The sequence below is a fragment of the Mesoplodon densirostris genome, chromosome 17 (assembly GCF_025265405.1).
Source record: "Mesoplodon densirostris isolate mMesDen1 chromosome 17, mMesDen1 primary haplotype, whole genome shotgun sequence".
NCBI lineage: Eukaryota > Metazoa > Chordata > Mammalia > Artiodactyla > Ziphiidae > Mesoplodon > Mesoplodon densirostris.
This window is the reverse complement of record NC_082677.1, coordinates 2,491,951-2,514,976: the sequence shown is the minus strand read 5'-3', so window position 1 is coordinate 2,514,976 and position 23,026 is coordinate 2,491,951. Positions and strand designations below refer to the sequence as shown.

At 44.6% G+C, this 23,026-nt stretch overlaps 1 protein-coding gene across 1 annotated transcript in view; it reads right to left on the bottom strand.

Annotated features, from left to right (window-relative positions):
• The window catches only part of TNFRSF19 (TNF receptor superfamily member 19), a 156,344-nt gene extending 135,077 nt beyond the window's left edge, over nt 1-21,267 (bottom strand). The window contains exons 1-3 of the mRNA XM_060079684.1: nt 21,047-21,267; nt 11,016-11,118; nt 8,184-8,294 (exon numbers count right to left, since the gene is read on the bottom strand). Of these exons, the coding sequence (XP_059935667.1) occupies nt 8,184-8,294; nt 11,016-11,118; nt 21,047-21,267 (435 nt within the window). The remainder of the gene's footprint in view (nt 1-8,183; nt 8,295-11,015; nt 11,119-21,046) is intronic.
• Nucleotides 21,268-23,026: the final 1,759 nt, after the last annotated feature.

Below are 23,026 nucleotides of genomic sequence, written 5' to 3'. Positions count from 1 at the left end.
ACATACCCTCCTCGTGTGTGGACAACTATTCTGTGTCTCCTTTTTGTTCACCCCACTCAGCGCATTGTGAGGAGCGCTGGCATCAGCCCCCGAGGGCGGGTTCCTCCACAGGGATGCAGGTCGTTATCCCACGGGAGCTGCTCTTACTCATCACTGCATCCCAGGTGCTGGGGCACAGAGGGTACCCTTCGAGCGCGGCCAACTGAGCTGGCAAGCATCACGTGATCTAATTGGGCATCTCATGAAAATATCAACAGTATTAGATCTTTTAGTTTTTCCCGTGTTACCTTGGGGTACAAGGGGGCGGGCTCCCAGGCACAGTACTTCCTTTGGGGAGAGAAGCAGAGGTGTGGACAGGTCCATGGTTGACAGGAGGAAGGGGCACGCTGCCCACGCTGGCTCTGCTTAGTCTTTCCTTTGACAGACTCTCTGCTTGACCGAAGTCTGCAGGCGTCCCTGAGCCACTTTTTCGACTGCACCCTGTTCTTAGGTCTGGTCTTGAAGAACCCGGTTGTCCGAGGATCCTGTCCAGTTGGTTTAACCAGAATCCCCCCTCCTCAGTACCTGCTTATTCGCCATATCTGACCTCCCAAGCCACCCACCCTACCCCCCGCCCCAGGTGATGCCTGGTCCCCGGTCCGGCTGCAGCAGGAATCCTGGTGTCTGTTTAGCCAGGACTCCCCCTTCCTCCGCTGCCTCCTCTTGGTGATTGTCCACCCTGACCCCCGCTCTGTTCCTGGGCTATCACCCCCATGTGTCCACGGTGGATCTGGAGCTGAATGCAGTTCTGGAGCGAGGTCTCTCTTCTCCTGTTGCAAAAGCTCCTGAATAGAATTTGTTTTTACTGCTTTAACCTCTGTCCTGTTCTGGTTTTCTTTGACACTTTCCAGGTTGTACTGAGTTCTCCCTCTCACCAGTTATTAGAAGGACTGTGTGTGTGTGTGTGTGTGTGTGTGTGTGTGTGTGTGTGTGTGTTTGGTGTGGGAGGCTAAGAGAGAGGGAGGAGAAGGGGGAGGGAAGAGTGACTCGTCACTGGCCTGGGCTCCAGAACTAGCTACAGGTTTTATTTTTACGGACGACGGTCTGCCATTAATATCAATGCTAGAAATGCATTGAGGCTTTAAAACAATATGGCAGTTCTTTATTTTTGAAATTATGACCTGGTACCTTAAAGCTTAAAGGAAATACCTAGGACTTCCCTGAATCGCCGAGAAGACCTTTTCATTAATAAACTTGGAGGTGGGAAAATATACACATGGATAAAAAAGAATGCAATTAAAAAAAAATCATTGCCATAGGGTTCCTACTTATTTCCCCAAATCATAAAATAAGTGACTAACCCTTGGCATCTGACGTCACCCCCCACCCCGCCTTCCCCAAAGCCCTCGTCCCTGGAGCCGTCAAAGGTTCTCTGCGTGACCACGCTTGAGTCGGCCTCCTGAACCTTCTCCCGGCCCATCTGCGCATGTCCTCGTGAAATCTAGTTCCAGGAAGAACCCTGCGGGCTCGATTTAACCAGGGCCCTCACCCTCAGGGTCCACGGCCTCCCCCGCCCAGGTGACATCCGACCGTCCCACCCTGTGTTCAGCAAGAATCCCGTCGGGTCGGCTTCGGTCAGAAACCCTCCGCCTCTCGTGTCTCCTGGTAGAGTAATTCCCGCCGCTGACTCGAGCCCTGCTCCCCGGCTGTGAATTCCCACTTGTCCAGCTGTATTCGGAGATCAGCCCCTTCGCTCCCCCCCTGTAAAACCCCCATGCCCACTGCAAAGGTTCTGAGTAACGCCTGTCCTGCCAACTTCAGCAAGTGGCACTGAATATCTTTGCTTTCACTGTAGTTAAGCCAGTGCGTAATAAAGAGCTAATGGGGCTTCCCTGGTGGCGCAGTGGTTGAGAGTCTGCCTGCCAATGCAGGGGACGCGGGTTCATGCCCCGGTCCGGGAGGATCCCACATGCTGCAGAGCAGCTGGGCCCGTGAGCCATGGCCGCTGAACCTGCGCGTCCGGAGCCTGTGCTCCGCAACGGGAGAGGCCACAGCGGTGAGAGGCCCGCGTAACGCAAAAAAAAAAAAAAAAAAAGCTAATGCTGGGTAAACAGACGGATGAACAAATATTGTGTGAAGCAGTATTTGCTCAAGTTTATTAGTAGTAGTAATATTAGTACTACTACTATTATTTTATCCCAGGAAGCAAAAGCCCGTAAGGGCCACAGCAACATCTCCTAGCTGGTAAGGCCAAGTCTTCCCCCTGGGCGGGTGGAGGTGTGAGCAGCTTCCTTATCTCGGGTCCAAAGCAAGAGAGGGCTGGACCCAGCTGGGCTTCCTCCAGCCGAGCTGGGGGCAGCCGTAATATTTTTAAGCCACATTTGGTGGCTTTTTCCAGTAGCAAAAATGACTGAAAGTCAACAATGCTCATATCCCCTTCTCTCTTCTCTCCCTCTGCAAATCCAGAGCTGAACAAAAAACACCAGTGGATCCCACCTACACGCTGGGGGGGCAGGCCCGTCCCCGGACAGGGGAGATCCTCACAGACCATGAATTATCCAGGAAACACATCCAGGGGCCTCCGGTCAAAAGCACTCTTTATTTGCACAGCCAATAAGTATTAACTTGGGTTCTTTGAACTTTGAAAGCTCAAACTGGATGGAGAAGAAGTTATTTATAAAGAAAATCTAGGGCACACAAATGGAAATGACAAATTAGATTCAGGTGTGGCTGGTGTCAGCCATCAGCTTTTTAATTTCCTTTAAGGAAACAACACCAAAGACATATCTCCCCAACTTTTGGTTTGTGAAAACCCATAGTTGAGTTTTCTAACGAAAAATTACAAGCTAGAGCTTGTTAATATCTGCCAAACACCACTGGGCTTGATTAGGTATAATTAAACACAGATAAAGTGAGTGACATTGTAATTAAATGGCAGAAGTGAATCTTTTTTATGCTTGAAAATTACATGAATGTTTTGTGTGATTTTCTTCATAAGGATGTAAACAGTTTTCCAAAGAGGAGACGTCTTTAAAAATAGGAAGCCCCGCACGCACCCCCGTGGAGGGAAGGATGCTGTTGTTTACAAGAATTAACTTTTTTCACATTAACTAAAGTCATCCCAATAATTGCTTAGCAAAGCTTACTTTGAAAACCGTTCCAGAGACGTGAAGTCTGTTTCCAGAGGCTCATGCAAAAACTAGTTTCCTGACTTACTGCCGGGAGGCGATCGTGTTAAAAGCACACTGTTGGCATTAATGCTTGGTGCGGAGGAGGGGCCGTGGCCGGGCAAACTAGTGAGAATTCAAGTCTCATGTGGTCACTTCGGGAAAACAAAAATCATCTCCCGCTCGCTCTCACGAGCCCCCAGGACACCACTGAACACTCACGCACACGGCCGTGGTCAAAACGCCCAGCGCAGCTTGCTTACAGAGCCATGGAAATCATACTCGGTATTTTTTGCCTCGGAAATAGGAAAAAGACATTATTCATTATCTTAATCATAAACTTTCAAAGACTAAAAATTAAACCCTGCAGTGGGGGAGAGAGTAAATATGGCTCAAGGGGATAAAATCCTCAACACAGACTCTAAATGGCTCGGTGAACCATCACATATTTTCCCAAAGATTCAGGAAAACGACTTCCTAAGCTGAGTTACTAAAAAGAGCAGAAATGACAGAGATGGTGCTTGGGGCTCTGTGGGAGGGACCTGGGAACCAAAAGGACTGCTGAGATGCTACGGCTCAGCGTGGCCCCAGGGCGGCGCTGGTGGGCGGAGCCAGTGGAGTGGGAGGGACAGGTGGGGACCTGGACAAGGAGCACCGCCCGGAGGAGGAGGGGGAGAAGGCTGCCCGAGGAGCTCCTGCCTTGTACACGCTGGGATATTTGTCTCTGTTTTCGAAGTTGGTCCTAAGCCACAGCTTCTGGAGGGGAGTCGATCATTCTAGAACGATACTGTCCAATATGACAACCATAACCTCACACGGGGAAACTTAAATTTCATTACTTAAGATGAAATAAAATAAGCAACCCAGTTCCTCGGTGACACCAGCCACAGTTCACGTGTTCGATAACCACAGTGGCTCGTAGCACCCGTGTTGAACGGCACAGGTAGAGACCACGTGCATCAGCACAGAAAGTCCTTCCAGGTGCGCTGTCCTCAGGCATTATCAAGACGGGAGGCAGACGGTGACCCCAAGAGCCCCCCTCCCCCCCCACACTGTCACTTACTTACAGGGCTGGTGGACACACCGACTAACCTCTGTGTCTCATCTGTAAACAGGGGTAGTTATACTCCCCACTTAAGACCTATGCTGTAAGAATTCCTTATGTCATACAAAGATCACATAGAACCTGGCTCACGATAATACATGTTGGCCAATTTTCATTGCATGGTATATATCACAGACTCACAATTAAAGACATTTTGAGAGAGTCCATATTTTTTAGGTTAAGACACACCCTGTAGATGAACACACGCAAAGTATCCAGGGTGAGAGGTGAAAATAAGTACTCATTTAAAAAGTGCCCAAAGATGGGGCTTCCCTGGTGGCGCAGTGGTTGAGAATCTGCCTTCCAATGCAGGGGACACGGGTTCGAGCCCTGGTCTGGGAAGATCCCACATGCCACGGAGCAACTGGACCCATGAGCCACAACTACTGAGCCTGCGTGTCTGGAGCCTGTGCTCCACAACAAGAGAGGCCGCAACAGTGAGAGGCCCGCGCACCGCAATGAAGAGTGGGCCCCACTTGCCGCAACTAGAGAAAAGCCCTCGCACAGAAACGAAGACCCAACACAGCCAAAGATAATAAATAAATAAATAAAATGTGACACCTTTATATAAAAAAAAAAAGTGGCCAAAGATGAGAAGGGTACTGCTCTCCACAAGCATCAAGGGTCTTATTGAACCTGGAGCTGCTGCGTAGACTCCTTCCCCTCTCACAGCTGAAAGGAAGTAAAAAGCGGTCGGGAAGCGCTGACCACACACCACAGGTGAGCAGAGCACATGCTGCCCCAGGAAAGCTCTTCCGGCACCTTCCAGCAAGCCCAACTGCACATCCCAATGTAGAGACCTAACCGTGGGAGAGTAAGCCATACCTCGTGAAAAGGCAGGACTGAATGCCTTCCAAAGAAAATAATAATTAGGAGTACTAAAACCACAGATGGAAATTTTAACTATACCTGCTTACCCAAGGTATTTCCAAGCTTGAGTTTTAAGGTATAGATACATGTTTGTAATTCGAAGAACCTCATGACCCGGAATGTATTTTGGATAGAGATGATAGTCAAAAAATGGACAGAAGTTTTCAATTATGCTTAGTACAGCAGAATAAGTTACATAATAATGTTAGAATAAAGATGATTAAAAACTCTGATGTTTGGTGAAAATGCTCTTTTAAAAATTCTTAATATAAAGAAAACTTTAGTTATGGATATCAATAATTTGATCCAGCTTCCCTACTTTTTCATAACTAATTATAAAATATTTGTTATTTATTGTGCTTTCAAAATTTCAAACACCACTGGTAACCAAAATGGTACACCTCAGTTAAAAAAGTAAAGACTCTTGTACTCACCTGCTTTATTACAAATTAACAGGTAACCCCCCCATGATATATTTCGTATTCCAAGCAACAAGCAAATAGACTATTTATAAATGTAGTTATCTAACAATTTACAAAAACTTATTCTCAGTGAAAAGAATAAATTTTGCCTTGATTTGCAAAGCTTGGAAGTGACAATTAACCAGTTGAACATACTTGTTGATTTAAGTGATTTATCTGATTTTAATATACTCAGAACTTACTCTTCTTTCCTTTGAAAGATATATGTTCTTGCTAAAAATTTAATAAAGGCAGCCTGGAAGGAAGAAACTGCAAATTCATGAATGGACAGTTTAAAACTTCCAGCTCCAAAGTAATTGTTTATAAAAAACTCACATCCTTTGCCTTGATTAATTAACTAGAAAATAAAAATGTATTTTTACTTCCATAGGTATGTTTGACTCCTTTGCCTTTCTTATGTTTTACATTTTAGACCCTGAGTGAGGCTCACTTGCTAATTTTATTTACTAAGAGCTAAAACCAAGCTAAAAGACTTGGCAAAACATTATTTGCAACACACAATCACACATTCATTAACTTTTATATTACTAGATTTAACTGTCACCTTTTTTTCCAAAACCTATCCGAGGCTGACAGATTCGTCCACTCCTTGAGCAAAGATTCACTAAGTGTCTGTTACAAGGAGCTGGGCGGTCTGTTTAGACATTGAGGGTGAAAGCTGAGGGGTTGCCTGCCTGCAGGGTGGACACCTCAGGACAGGCAGGTACATGCTCTACATTTGTAAATTTGTGCTTCTGAGTGGGTCCTGAGAATCTAATATTTCAGTGGCGTCGTTACCTTTACTTTTACTCTTTCTCACTCAATTTTTTGTCCTGGTCTTTTTTTTATGAGGAAAATGATCATAAATGTTAATAACTAAAATAAGTACACACAGGCAGGGTTATTCAGATTGCTTCCTTTTGGTTGCTCCAATAAAGTTGGACAGCTACTGCAATACTCGGAAAATTACTACCTAATGAAAAATACTTCTTATGGATAACTGTGGGAAATTATGAAATACAGAAACTGTTATCAGATAATCTCAGAGGATGGATTTAAAGAAAAATACTGCGAGCTGACAGAACCTTCATCTTCATTCTCTAGATAAAGGATGAAGGTTAGGGAGCAATTCCTTAGAAATGATTCACTCATCTCTTCGAATCTGTGATTCATTCATATTTTCACAAAGATTTGACAAAAGAACTCTGAGGGGTAGAAACATCACTGTTTTCCTCCCGGGCACAATTGCATTCTTAACTACTTTGTTGACAGATCCTAGATATGCAGGCCTGCTGTTACAAAGGACCTTTTTACATCCAACAGCAAAACCTATGTCTGAAAACGCATGTTACTACAATCCACAGGGATTTAAAAAACATCGGCCAGGGTGCTTCAGCAACTAGACACCGCAGAGTTCAAAATTCAGCCAGTTCCTTCCAAGCGGACGGCGCAAGAAGCTGAAAGCCAACATATTAAACACAACACCCAGAGAGGCCATCCACCAGGAATCACTTGTGGAATGCATAATTCTTTGTTTCCTGCTGTTTGCAGATCATCGATCAAAAATCTATGAATGACAAGACTCAAATTCAGAGAACAGCAGGCTGTAGGGGAAAGGACTTCTCTTTGAAAAGTCACTTAAAATAAAAAGACACATCTTTTGTTCCTCTTCTATCAGGAAGACCTTGGTGCATTCTTTAGAACAAAACGATACATCAATTGTCCACAACTGGTAACGTCTTCAAAAGGTCAGAAAATAAAGCAAATGCATGTGCGGCTCTGAACATGCTCACAACAAAGAAGTGCCCAGGAACACCGAGAACTCTGAATCCACCCCGTTGAAACACAGCTGCTTCACAAGCAGTGGTGAAGACGAATATACTTAAGACGCTCCTGGGAGTAGCATATACTCAAAGTGGGAAAATTAATAATCATACTGGCACTGTCAAAGGCATGTTCAAAACTCTGGCTTGGAAAAGAACTGCGACCTTGGAGCCTGGTTACTTAAGACACTGCTGGGCTCTGTTTTTCTTGACTAGTAATTGTAACCTTAATTTTAAGAAAAAGAAGGCCCAGTAAATAGTATTATTACCATTTTCTGTTATCAATGCTTTATTTTTAAATCTTTAGTAGAATGCTGATTCTTTTTAATTAAAGCAAATAAACCTTAATGATTCTATTTTTTTAAAATTTATTTTATTGAAGTATAGTTGATTTACAATGTTGTGTTAATTTCTGCTGTACAGCAAAGTGATCCCATTATTCATATACTTTTTCACTACAGTTTATCACAGGACACTGAATAATTCCCTGTGCTATACAGTAGGACCTTGTTGTTTAATGATTCTATTCTTTCAATAAAATACAATAAACACTAAATTATACACAACAATGACATTTATTGAATTACGGTTATTAGAATCTATTTATCTCAGTAAGACACATGAATCGAATGTATTGAAAAGGGAATTGTGCAATATTTGGCTAAAGGGACATGACGAACCAAGAAATCTTCACTAGTCATTAACTGAAAGAATTTAGCTGAAAAGAACGCATTTTAAAGACATAGATCTACAACTTTCCCACACACCCGACAGTTACCTTGGACAATTCCATGCCTGGCCCACACTGCTTGCAGAGAACACAATTTCCTGACTGATTCCTGAATTCCTGTTGTCCACAGTCTCCTGTTTCACAGATCACTCTACATGCCTAAAAAAAAATGTTTCGCAACACGTTATCTTAAGGGAAGTTAATTCTATTTTTCACAAAAAAGGAACAGTATCTTCAGTGTTAATTCACATAATCACTGAATGTAAACATTAATTCAGAGTGAGGCCAACTCAGTTTTCACTTTAGGAAGAATAACCACTTTCTGGAAAAGTCAGTGGAACAATGAAATCAACAAGGCTGATTCCTCTCTGTATTCCTTGAATGAGAGTTCTCTTTTTCTGGATTTAACTGCTATCTTCTTCTGACACTTTTCTGAGTGCCCAAGAACATAGGTAGAAACTGCTATCTTTTCTAAGTAAGAAGATGTATAAAAGAACAGTTAGGCAGAGACCGAGGTCCTTTTGCAACCTGAAAAAATTTGAATTCAAGAATTTTATTTTTGCTCTTTAAGAAAACATATTCACGGGCCTCCCTGGTGGCGCAGTGGTTGAGAGTCCGCCTGCCGATGCAGGGGATACGGGTTCGTGCCCCGGTCTGGGAGGATCCCATATGCCGCGGAGCGGCTGGGCCCGTGAGCCATGGCCGCTGGGCTTGCGCGTCCGGAGCCTGTGCTCCGCAACGGGAGAGGCCACAACAGTGAGAGGCCCGCATACCGCAAAAAAAGAAAAAAAAAAAAAAAAGAAAACATATTCACCCATAATGAGTTGAATAAATAAGTAAATGGAATACATATATAGTCCCAAGAACTTTGCTATTATCCTTTAGACATATCTGATACCCAGCTTTGATGCAGAAGTTTTTCAGCTGAATTCCATTTACTTACAGTTCATCATTCAAAAAATTCTGACAATCGTGAGATCAGTAAAATTCCTGATAATGATGAAAATAACAATGGCCCAATTCTCTGAACGCTTCAGAGTAAAAGTGTCCTGTAAACATGAACTTACTTTCCTACTCATTGCCATTTTGCCACTTAAATTGGACCTAACAATATACTTTAAAAAAAATTAAAGTATAGTTGATTTACAATGTTGTGTTAATTTCTGCTGTACAGCAAATTGATTCAGTTATACATATATATACATTCTTTTTCATATTCTTTTCCATTATGGTTTATCTCCAGATATTGAATATAGTTCCCTGTGCTATCTAGTAGGACCTTGTTGTTTATCCATCCTATATGTAATAGTTTGCATCTGCTAACCCCAAACTCCCAATCCATCCCTCCTCCATTCCCTCCCCCTTGGCAACCACAAGTCTGTTGTCTATGTCCTAACAATAAACTTTGGTTCTCAGCATAGGACTTAAATGGAAAGATTATCTGCTTAGCAAAAACAAAGGTTGTAAGTCATTTTCAAGATATAGTCTTTATTTCTTATTTTACCTAAAAATGTAAGTTCATCTTATACACACCATCCTACAAAAGTGTGTATATTTGCTTCTTAACAGATGGTATTTCATTAAAAATGTTGATATTAACAGAATCTCAGACTGGTGACAACGTTCAGTTCAAACTCTTACATCAAGCAGGGACTCCCTCAGTAACATTCCTGACTATTGACACAATTTTGTTTCCCTAAAGGAAAACTGAGAACCTTAGAAAGCACTGGGGGAACAGAGACTGGTGTGTGTAATGTCCATGGCACAAGTGCACAGAAATGGTTTTTGATGGTTCTAACAATGGGAGGTTATTCAGTACAAACTGCCTCCACCTTGAAGCAAATATCTATAATGAAGTCAGCCAACCTCCTTAAATAAAATCACAGCCTTAACCTCTAGAGCAGGCAGGAGGGAGAATCCAAGGTGGGGTTCAAGACGAAACCATGATTTGGGGCTAAAGGTCTAGTAATCACCTCCCACCTTTCTTAACCCTCATTAACAACCAATCTTAGAGGAGTTTGGTTTTATTTAAGGGAGAGAGGAGATTCCCCTCCACCACAAAGACACTGCATCGCTTTGAGAGAGAAATGCCACAGCTTCTCTTGCGGACCATTTCTTCCAACGTTTAACAACCTCAACTCAAGGAAGGGATGTTTTCCTTACATCTATCTGCATGTCAGACTCCAATTGGACCCCATTTCCTCTTACTTTGTCTTCCAAGAAGACTTCAGGAACTGTCTTCAGTGTAAATAATTCTTTTTATATTTGTATATCATGACTGCTTCCAAGAAGTAGTCTTTGTCTTCCAAGAAGACGTCAGGAACTGTCTTCAGTGTAAATAATTCTTTTTATATTTGTAGATCATGACTGCATCTCCAGATTAAATGTTTCAGTAGTTCTTTTGAACACCTTCATAGATGTTTTGTGCTAAAGCTTTCAAACGTTACAATTCTCCATCTGTCTTTGACGCTTTTTGAAACCAAGAAGGATATAAATAACTATATAAAACAATAGCATTTAAGAAATGATTCCTAATTTTTCACAAACTGTGAAGTCATGGGCTCCAAACTAGAATCTAAGGTCTTGTTAGGCTGTGCTCTGAGAGGCATCCGCTTATAAACTCAGTGGAGCATCATTATCATGCAGCAACGAGTGATGCTGTGATTTTATGATTTCATCTAGATTTAAATAAATAATTGCGACCACTGTTACAAAAGTCAAGACCCAACAGCAACCTTTGACTTATTAATTAAATGCAACAATGATAAAATGAATTTGAAAGAAAATTTTAAGATATGGGGTTAGAAATAGAAACTAGATTGGGTACTAGTTCTATGAATTCTTTCCCCACATTATTATGAAAGTAAAGAGTTGACTTACCAAACAGGCTAGTAAAACTACAACCGTGAAAAATGCTTTCTGTTGTTCTAGTAGCACTTTGAAAGCCATCGCTCTCGTTAAATGTATTTCTGGTTGAAGAGTTCTAAAAGATAAGAAGATACAGTTAACATTAATAACATGAGTGACTGCATTCTGTATTTACTATACAATGTTACCATTTACTATATACACTAGTAAAACATAATATTATTTAGTATGTTAGTAAAACATAACACTACTTTTTTTAAAGGAATCACCTTTTAAAAGGATACCATAGACAAATACGATGTTAATTCTTTACAAATTTAGGTTATGAGAATTGAAGCTTTGTCTACCTACACAGTATATACAAAACTCCTGCTGGCTCTGAGTTCCCAGGCTACACATGCCTTTATTTTCTTTCTATCCAAGTCTCTACAGTGTCCAGTCGACTTCACCCAGCAGAGAATTACATTCAAACTGTGACTTATAGAAACCTTCCATTTATACTGGTTTAGTCATACAGGATGATAACAATGATAAAATAACAATTAACACATGCTAAGCACACCATGCCAGGTACTATTTTGAGCAGAACTCATTTCATCTTCACAACTACTCTAGAAGGTGGATACTGTCATTATCCCCGTTTTAGAGATGGGGAGACTGAGGCTCAGAGAGGCCTGAGTCACTTGCCCAAGGTCACATCACCAGTGAGAGGCAGAGCTGGATGCAAACCCAGGTGGGTGGCTCCAATGTCCCCGTGTCACATACACCTGAAAACAACCTGCTCCGTTGAATAAAAACTGTGTGCTTGGGTATTGGGCCTTCAGCTCCACTAAGAAGCAGAAATAGCTAACATCTGGCATTTGTGAGCTCTTCCCCAAACCAGTGCAGTGCAAATCACCTACTAGCAGAAAAATGAGCATTTATTTAAAACCATCTAAAAATCATTTACAAGTGATGAATTGGAGGCACTATGCTGACATTTCAAGAAAAGATCAACTAAGCCTCTTTATCTTTACCAGGAGTGATCGAAAGTGTAGAAACGAATCTGTTTTGTTTTGGTTTACAGATTCACTCAATGTCAAGAGAAGAGATTTATTTGAAAATTTTTAAAAAGTGAAGACTCACCTGGTTGCTCCATCGATCAGACAGAGAAAAAATGGTTCAGTTTCTCTTTAACAGAAACCCAGAGCAGATAACCTGACTAATTGGAAAGAAACCAGAGCAGAGAACCAGAACCAAAGAGCTCAAGAAAAACAGCAACAATAACAACAAAGGAAGCGGGCTGAGCAGGCTGCTGTCCTAACTGTGGACCAAGCAGCCAGCCAGGGGCGCACCCCACCCCCGCCTGGAAACCAACCCAGGTGGTCATCCCAGCTGCCCCAGCAGGTCCAACCACCAGGGCAATGAAAAATCATTTTTACGCTTGGCTGAATGAAAGACCCATTTTGAGTGAATTCAAACGGCTTTTTTTTTTTTTGCTTTTCCAGCTTCTTGGTCATAGCTTTTTTCCCCTTGCATATCTCAAAATCATCCAGCAATTACCCAACCATGCAACCTGCTGCTGTGTAGACACAGCATTGGGGTCAGAAGATAAAATCACATTCCCTGAAAGGTATGCTTTAGGCTACCTCTTTCCCAGCGGGGTCTTCAATTTTTTTTAATGTGTTAATTTTTTAAAAGTAAGAAATATAAAATCTACTTGGAAGTAAACTAATATGGAAAAGAGGGTATAAATACCAAAGCATTTACATAAAACATGAGAAATAAAGAGATCGATAGAGTCTGTCCATAATCGGTCGATAATCGAGCATCTAGTTTACACAGAAAACTCTCCTGGGATAAGGTGCAGATTACTGTGTAAGGCACACAAACCCTGCAGCATCTCCTTGTAAAGGCACATCAAGCTAGAAGTCATGGTGCTACGATTCTGACTTTGTAAGATACACCCATTGTGTGTACAAAAATAAATATGCCAACATATTATCAATGGTTTAGGTTTATACTGTGGCGATCCAGGTGAATTTTTTACCCTCTTTACCCTAAAAAAATCTCTGTAAATATTTCATTAATAATGGAAAAAATATACGTATAGTGCTCTTGGGGCAAAAAAGGTAAGTAACATGATCCTTTTTGAAAGTTTATAAACTAAAAAAGATGATGAGATAAAAACCACATATACACTACCAAAAAAAAGGAGAAAATTTGAACAAAGTGTACTATGATTTTTGCATCACAAAGATTTGGGGGTTTTTTTAGATGACAGGGTAGAAAAAAATTAATGGAACTAGATCCAATGTGCTGATTTGTCTTATCTCCCCAACACACATGCTAAATTGAGTAGTTTGAATGGGAAATACAAAAGGAGCATTGCTACACCTGAATTTCCAGGGGTACAGGTGGGTTTGTCCCTGCAATTTATCTTCTGAACTCCTCGGCCCGGCACCTATGCCCTGTATAATCTCACCCGCCGGCCTGCCGGTCCCATCACGGGTCACTGCTCTCACTGCCCGCCCAGCTCGGCCATACCCCGATACCCAGTTCTTCTGGACACCCCTGATCCTGCCCTCTTGGTCTGGACAGCCTTTCGCTTTTTGGGTCCCTCTGGGAACCAGCTCAACTCTCACTCTGCTAAATGCGGTCCACAGCCAAGCAGAGTGAAGAGAGGTGCTCCCTGGGGCTCCACAGCCCTTGCCACATCCATGGACAAGACCCATCACATCGCAGGTCAGTTTCACTCGCAGATTGAATGTTCCTTTAAAGCATTCAATTTTAGGATCACACCTAGAATTCTCTGTGTTCCCAGTGTCCAGCACAAAGGTGCTCAGTGAACATTTCCGGAATTAACTAAGTGAATGAAGAAGCACAAAACAATGAGAACTACATTGTGGAAAACACCTGAGATTTGTTTGCATGTAACAGATCTAATTCTTCTGTGGTGAACAGGATAAACATTCTGTTTCAGATTTATATAAAATCTTATTGTCTTCTCAAGGCATTCAGTGCCTTAGATTAGGACACAGGATTAAATGATATAGTGACGTATTTTTTAAAATCCTAATTGGCTTAAAAAACGCAAGCAGGGATTCCCTGGTGGCGCAGTGGTTGAGAGTCTGCCTGCCGATGCAGGGGACACGGGTTCGTGCCCCGGTCCGGGAGGATCCCACATGCCGCGGAGCAGCTGGGCCCGTGAGCCATGGCCGCTGAGCCTGCACGTCCAGAGCCTGTGCTCTGCAATGAGAGAGGCCACAACAGTGAGAGGCCCGCGTACCGCAAAACAAAACAAAAAAAAACGCAAGCAGTTCTTCCCAGAAAATTTCTTACACTGGGAGCTGGGGATTGAACTGTGTCACTGAAATACGCCACTTCTGTATTCTGTGGCTTCTTGTTTAACCTGGCTTTTTATACCAAGAGGCTGAGATGTAATTTAGACTTGGGCGGGTGATCCTGAGAGCCATCAGGGTGATATAAAGGCCAAGTTCAAATAGTCTTCCGCAGGTAAACCCACCATAACTGAAAACAGGCTGGGCGTTATTGAGAATGGTCACAGGAATGGCAACCGGAACACTTGGGTTTTCAGTCCCATTTCTTAGCAAAGTCCCTCTGAGACCACACATCTACAGAGACAAAAACAGACCCCTTTTCATGGGGTGTGCTGAGGGTCCGCTAAGATAATGCAGGTAAGATGCATAGCCCAGGGCCTGGGACAGAGTAAGAGCTCATGGCTGCTGATGTTGCCGTGGTTCCTGCTGTTCTTGGGAGCATCACTTACTAGCTGTGGACCTGACCCAAGTCTGTTTCCTTCTCTCTGAACTGGGCGTCGTGACAGTACCGCCTCCTGGACGGCTGTGAGGAATAAGGGAGCTTAACAGCTGGAAGAAGTGACTGTTCCTGGCCCAGAATAAGTGCTCAATACTCGTTAGCAATGGTGGCCGCCACTGTTAGTGATATTGTCCTCGAGGGGCAAATGGTCCAGTGTGTGTGAGAGTCCCTGAAGGCTGCGAGCTTCTGGACAAATGTGGGACATGCTGCAGACAGTCGCAATCGAGGGGCAGGTAGCGTTCCAGACCTCTGGACGGAGGCTGCAGACAGCGTTCGAAGACTGAGCACAGGGTCAGTGTGAACTTAGCGTTCCTGGTATCAAGTACTGTGTCAGCGCCTTAGAAGAAGTACAGCTCCTTTCCTTACTACCTACCCTCTAAAGTAGATCTTTATCCCCACACAGTGGGGAGAACGCTGAGGGCCGAAGGACACATGTACCAGAAACAGTGGAAACCAAAGCAAATTCACGCTTGGTGACCCCGAGGCAGGGCCCTGGCGCTCTGCCAGCTTGACTCAGGGCTGTACCCACCGCGCTGGGCATCCAAGTCCCTTCCACTTAGCACAGTAGGGCTACCTCCAACTGGTCAACACAAACAAAGCTATGTAACCACAAAACACGTTGAACGAACACCAACTCTGATGAAGCAGTTATTAGGTGCCTGAAAGGAGGTGGTGCCATCTTGGGGAGGACGCCGCAAAGGTGTGCTTTGCAGGGACTCCCAGCTAAGCAGGGCTGCGGAGACTTTTCATACCACCTGGCCACAGACTATTTAGAAATAAACAATTTAGCCGGTGCAGTGTTATAAGCGTGACCTTGAACTTCCTGGAAACAAATGAAATACCTTATGAAATGCTTTGGCATTCATAAAAAGAAGGAAAAGTTAATGAAATAACAAGCATTTAAGTAATAATATTTAAAGTAAACATAAGGCCATAAAAAGGTATTTACTGAAATTGCTTTTAACTTCTGGGTCTGGCCAAGGTAAAGAAATGCTTTTATAGATGGAATTCCGTGTTCTCTTTATTTGGGGGAGGGCTTGTCAAGCACAAGATACACACATTATGAGACTATGTACAATGGGCCCACAAGGGTTTTCATAGTTTGCCTAAATATCATGAGAAGACCAAGGATGCTGGTTTACAGGAATCTAGGTGTATGGCATTCCTGCCTCACCATCTGCTCTACAGCAAATGCAAGCAGGTGTCAGGAGAACCAGGCAAGCAAGAAAGAAGAGGTAGGAGCCCAAAGCACAGAGCTGGCAAACACTCTTGTTAAGCGGCAGAGAAAGTGGCTGCTTATCAAGTTAACCCGCTTAGCCTGCTCATCTGAATGAATGGTAGCTAACAGGGAGGCGTCCTAATTGGCCAGCCTCCAGACGGGGTAAATCCAACAGATGCTGAAACGAAGTGCAGCCCCCTTCCCTTCCTCGTCCAGATCCTGAAGACCTGGGCTGGTGCGTCACCAGGCAAAGCTCAGGGTTTCCGGGAGAAGCTGCGGAGGGGCAGCCCCCTGGATCTGAACCGCGGTGGCTGCTTCAACCTGCAGGTCCCTCCACTGCCGCCCCCTCTTTTGCCTTGGGGCTCTCCTATACACTGTGCCTCCTCTACCGTGCCTTCCCTGCACCTGTCAAACCGGGATCTCCCTAAATCTGGCACGGGCACCCTCCTTGGTGCTTCCACAGCACCCTGGATATCTCTCTGTCTCACAGGATGATTATCTGGTTCCTTCTCTCTCTTTGTAGCTCTTGTATTGCATCTTGCCAGGATGCATTGTTTCCTTCTGTCAGTACAGCATTTAATTTTAAAAGTAAGTTTTCAATATTAAAAATGAAGCATTTTCCTGAAAAATTAGAAAGCCTGGCATCCATGAGTCCCACATTAAGGCAACATGAGCTACAGCTGAGCACCTGTTGTCCCGTCCATAGAAGAACACAGGCGTCTGGTGCTGCAGTCCCTACTCCTCCCTATTGTCACAGGGGGGCAACCTTCCTTCATTCATCATCAACCAAGCCATGTGAGTTTACCATCAGTTAGGGTCTGAGAACTTCATGACAAGAACTGCGATTTCCCTCTAGAACGGTAACTCACCCAAAATATGTGCCCAACAGATGCTGAATTAATGAAGAAATTCATTAGCTAGGGATAATAATTTTACTCTTAGGGCTGTTGTAAGGGATAAAATAATATAGGGGAGGGCTTCCCTGGTGGCGCAGTGGTTGTGAGTCCGCCTGCCAGTGCAGGGGACATGGGTTCGTGCCCCGGTCTGGGAAGATCCCACATGGCGCGGAGCGGCTGGGCCCGTGGGCCATGGCCGCTGAGCCTGCGCGTCCAGAGCCTGTGCTCCGCAACAGGAGAGACCACAGCAGTGAGAGGCCCGCGTACCGTGAAAAAAAAAAAAAGTAATAATAATATAGGGGAAAAATCTGTGCAACCACAGTTTGAGCTTGAACTATAAGTGATGATGGTAGCACACAATTCAGGTGAGGACCCCATTTCTGAATATAGGGCTATAATATCGACAAAGATCACCAAGGAGGAAGATCTGGTATGTATCTTTCTAATTTTAACAATTCAGTAACCTTTTTGAGAATAGTCTTTATTTGTGATCTTATAAATGACCAAAATATATGAATGTGAAATAACTAAAAAAATCTGGATAATTCGTTTTAGAATAAGTTGCTTAATTTTCTTTTTTCCCCCCCCCATCCCTTCAAACCCATTTAATTTATTATTCAGCACACAGGGCATGCAACATGTAAACATTTTCATCTAGCAAAACTGTATTAACATTAGGTCATGAAGCTACAACCAACTCATACATTTTTCCAATATGCAATAAGCTGAAATATTTTTAAAGAAATCAACATTAAAGTACACTGGCAGGCTTACAATTTACAAAATCAGCACTGAAATGACGCCAATGCCACACATACAGCCTTTTACATTTAATGGTGGAACAGAACCATAAATGGCTGAGAATAATGTCAGTCCCATATGTGAAGAGAATAAAAAATTAATTAGAAATTTAGGGTACTGCTATTTCCAAACGGGGCAATAACCCTTAGCCTCTAACTGTTGTTTATCTTTGTCTTCAATTTCACTATATCCTGAAAATTGTTCTCCCTACATGGTAGGGTTGGCAGCCCTTTTTGTAGCCTAGGAAGCTCACGAAGGTATGCAGTAATAAAAATATACATATTGTTGTTGGCTGGGAAATGAGAATGATCTCCCTTCTCAAGTCAAGAAATATCTTCTACTAAAAACTCTACAAGCTTTAAAATGTTCTGTTGCCAAATACAATATCTTCAATTCCTCCAAAGTTCAAAAACATTAGGGGCCAGTCACTGTCAGGCTCCTATAATTTTTTTCAACAGAACTTAACCTGGGATACGGTTTTTTGAGACTAATTCTTTTCATTTCTCTGAGTTGTAGATGCTATCATTTTTGCTTTAGGAAAATCAGTCATAGTGTTCTCAGAATGTTCAATCAACAAGCGTCTTGTAACTAATGTACTCTTCCCCCGATTCACAAATGTTTCTCAATCCTAAAATACAAATAGGACAATTGTAGCATCAAGGTCTGAGGGGACCCCAAACATTGACACAATCTATTCTAGAGAATTGTGCATAATAATGTCTACAACACAGCTGTTTAAATTTTTATTTTAGAAGCCTGGATAGATTCCAAAGTCCTTCTTTGTAACATGTGTAGTGTTCTCCATTATAAGAGGCCTCCATTCTTTTAGAATTTCCTCAGATTAGAGCCATCTGAGCAGACGGATGGGAAGAGTTGGCTGAATAACATCTAATCTTGAGGTAGACAAGCTCCTTTGTCTTATATAATTGCTGAGGTTGGTTGTTCTCTTTTTAAAAACCCAGGTCTTAAAACGTCAATTTAAAAGGTACCTATTCTGTGACGTGTGGACTAGACGATAACCCAATACTGTTTAAACATCTTACTTTTAAATGTAAACATTTGAAACAGATAAAATACAACGAATGAATTCACTGCTCAGCCAGTAAATCATGAAAGGAAACTGCGTTTCTACTGCTTGACTGTTCTTTTTCTTCAGCCAGAAGGTCATTTTAGAAAGGCTATGAACATTTAAGAATCAGCTGCCATGAGACAAACGCCTTGAACTGTTTAACTGTTCCTGGCTCTCTTATCACATAAGCAGCTGTCTCTTTATTTGGGGTGTACATTTATTCGAGGTGGGTATTCTTATTTAACCTGTTGTCAACAGATAAGAGCATGCTGGCCTTTTCCAGATTTTTAAATGCTTGACTTTAAATATTGATTCATCAGATTTAAGAGGACTTGGCTTTCTTCATTAAAGATGGCTTCAGTTTTTTTGTGCTGTGTTATATTTTGAATGGTTGAACTGGTTGCAGAGGATTGGGCTAAGCTTGGGTTCAGAGATTTAAATAGGTGAAAAAGGAGAAGAATATTCTCCTCATGTTAGCAGAATTCCTCATTTAGGTTTCAAATGTCCCCAACATACCCTGGATTCATATATTAGAGCTACAACTAGTAAATTAAATTAACACTTAAGCATAGCATGTGATTATTACATGTATGTACAAACATATTATATATAAATTAAATTTGATGACCATCTAAAGTAAAAAAAAAATTTCTGTTCTTTTAAAAAGCCTCTTAAAGGTTACTTAAATTTAGCAGTGTTCCTTATTCAAGTCTTCTGGATAGGAAAGGCACTTTACATTACAATTTCAAGTGCATAAAAAGTCTTCCTATGTCCTTACCTTTCAAATTCAAAATCCAGCCTGGACTCAGAGCCTAAAAATACCCCCATCAAAGAAACAAATAACTTCCATGAATGTCCCAGAAAATGCTAACACAACATCCTAGAGCTATCACTTAGTATGGAAAAACATTCCAAGGTTAATAAAGCCATGTGGCCTCAGTAACAAAGTAGATGTCATGAGACACTTCCATGTGTTAAAAAGGAATAAACATAGAGCTCACGATAATGCACTATGTATTCATGTCAAGGCAGTATTTTCAAAATGAAATTGTATTTCTATGTTTTGTATTATTCTCAGAACTTGATAAATATTATGCGAAGAAAAACTCTTTTTAAGTACCGACATCTCTGTGAGTAACTGTCAAAAACTGTCTTCCAGGGAAGGACTCTAGTCTCACCCCCTCTAGCTACATATGTTTAAATTAGATAATAAGCAGTGCTTGAAATAAACATGTTTTAAAACTACACCTAAGGTGAAGCTGTACAACAGAAAACATATGGAGTAAATCCTGAACGAAGGCAATATAATGTTCCCTTTGGCATACAAGTATCTGGTCATGAAATAACAGCATATTAAAATAAATCCTTCTGTTTGTGGAAGTCATGTTTAACAATAACTGTTTCCTGTTTATATAAAGAAATCGTCTTCTAGTAAAGGAAAACTGTCATTGGAGTAAAAACCACCCATTCATAAGTAGTTTGTTAAACTGTTTCAATTAAAGAAATATCGAACAACGCTTATGTTTTTTTGTTGTTTGCAAATTGAGTCCTTTTATTAAAATGCAAAAAAAAAAAAAAAGTGACCTGGATTTCTTACAATGGTAACTGCAGGTGTGACGCATAGCTCGCTACCATCAAAACATATCGCTGTATTTGGATGCTTCCAAACGTCATCCTCAAGAGTGTATGAGCTAAATTTCTGTTCCATGAAATGGCATGAGACCCTTGACCAGGGCTGTGAGAGCGGCCCTTCCCAACACTGCGTCTACGGGCTGCTGGCACATCCTCCGAGTGCCCTCCCTTCCGCTCCCCAGTTCCCGCCGGGCCGGCCGGCCTGCAGACCGCTTCCCGCCAGGACGAGCTGGAGCGCCCCCGTCCAGGCCCCGGGAGAGCCTGGCGCACACACTTACACACTCACGCACCTTCGCATACATGCAGCCTTTCTATTTACAAGATCCCTGCACAGCGGGGCTCAGCGTGGCCACTCCCGTCGCCCACGGGGGCCGTGGGGTGCTCACACCCTCCGCTTCCTCCAGCTGCAGCATCTCGGTGGCCTTGCTGTCAGCCCTCCCGGGAGTCGCCTCCGCCGGCCCTGCCCGCCCGCCCCCTACTCTGCACGCGAGCAGCCCAGGCCGGCGCCCCCTCCCTCCACCCGCAGCTGCCTCCTCTCCGCGCGCGTCCCGCGCGGATCCGCCGCGCGGCGCGGCGCCACGGCCCCGGGGGTTGGCGGGGCACCTACCTTCCCGGGTGCCTGGAGGCTGCTCCGCAGGTCCCGGCGGCGATCTGACGCTCCGGTACGCGCTGAGCCGGGCTGAGCGCGCGGCACTCGGTGCGGAGCTGGGCCGGGGTCCCCTCCGCGCGCGCACACCCGACACGTCCAGGCGCCGCGGGTCCGCGCTGCCCCGTAGCCCGGCAACGGCCACCGCCTCCGGCCCCGCCCACAGGGAGCCCCGCCCACATCGGAACCACCGCCCACCACCCACCCTCTGGGCTCCGGGCTGCGTCCCCGCAGTCCCCCGGGTGCCCCAGGCCGCGGTCCAGCCGCTGGTGGCCCCCGGGCTGCGGGAGCTGCTGACTGCATCCCGCTGGCGGACCTGGGCAGGCAGGAGGGGGCTCACCAGGACCACGGAGAGCGGGGCTGTGTCGGGGACCTGCCTGCGGCTAGGGGGGCGCCTTCGCGTCCACCTGGACCTGTTTCCAGGCCTTTGTGCCTCTACGCTGCCGGTGACCTTCTACCCCGCGCCCGCCTCTGCGCCAGGAAAGGCCCGGGAAACAATGTGACACGTGTGCGCGGCTGGTCCGAATCACCAGGACCCAGCCCACCAGCCGCCTCGTCATTCGCAGATGCTTTTCCCGGCGGGTCCTCCCCATTTCGCTCGCCGGACATTGGCCTCCAGAGGTCGGGGTGCGTCCACCGCCTCGGCGCGGGCACAGCCCGGTCCGGCCCAGGCCCCCGGGGATCGTGGGCCGCGCAGGTCCGGGCTTCGTGCCTCCACACGCGGCTTGAGGACGGTGCCGAAACTTCTCCACTTGGCGCGCTTACGAAGCGAGGCTAACGGTGCCCGCTCTACAGATTCAGTGGAAGGAGTAAAAGAACCATGTACAGAACAAACAGGTTTTCGGCGCTACAATGCTGTAGAAATGTAAGCAACTGTCGTTCATCCGTCCAGTGAGTAAGTGGACAAACTTCCCCCCAGCCCAAGAGACTGCGCACGCACCGCGTTGGTGCAGGGGCGCCCACCACTTCCTGTGCTGGTTTTGATTTCCCCGGCACACCTGCACGTCTCTTTGAACGGAACCAAATCCCATGTTTCCTTTCTATACCGCAAGGCCCATAGTAGCGGTCAATCAATGTTTGTTGAGAGAATGAATAAGTTGTCACAGTTGGTCACCAATCCGCCCGTCTCATGACCCCGCACTGAGAACGGCGAAAGCGCTACTAGGTACTTGTAAAAAATACATTTAAAATATCCTTCCAAGTGTCAGCCTCAAGGCTGTCATGGCCGGAATAGAAGCCGCAATCACGACTTATTTTTAACCATTTACAAATGATACGCACTGTCTTACCTGAACGCCAAGGCGCGTGTGCCTGTCCCCAGCCTACCTGTCGGCTGTGATCGGGGACCACATCACACGCCGAGGTTCCCTAACAAGCTCGCCCTGAGATGGTGGTTCCCCGTTTGTCTAACCAGACCTCCCCTTGCCGAGGGCACAGCTTGTCGTCTTCGTAGCCCAGAGCCCAGCCCGCAGGGCAGCCCCCGGCCACCGTGGTTAAGCTGACTCACTGCTGCCTCTGTTAAGGTCTCACACACTCACCCCTTCCTCCTCGCTCTCTCTTCATCCCACCACCCCGTCCACTGCCATACAGGCCCTCGGCACCTTTCCCCTGAATGCCCCGCCGTCACACCTCCCTTCAGACCTCCCTCCCGGCTGCTGTTCCACCCGTCCTGCTTCCCCCTGCCTTTCATCATGGTCACTGTCCAGTGAAAAGATTTACAAAGAGTCCTCACTGTGAAGAATGGCTTCCAGTCAGGGATTTCCATGTTTGGGCTCCACCCACATCTTCAGCTCTATCTTTCCTGCCTCTAGACGGGACACTTGAAGTTCTGGCCAAACTGGTCTGCGTGCCTTGCCTCCTGTGTGCCCTGAACGTGCCCTTCCTTTGCGCCCCAAGCTTCCTCTTTATGCTCCCTCCCCTGAGTTGGTAAGGGACCAGCTC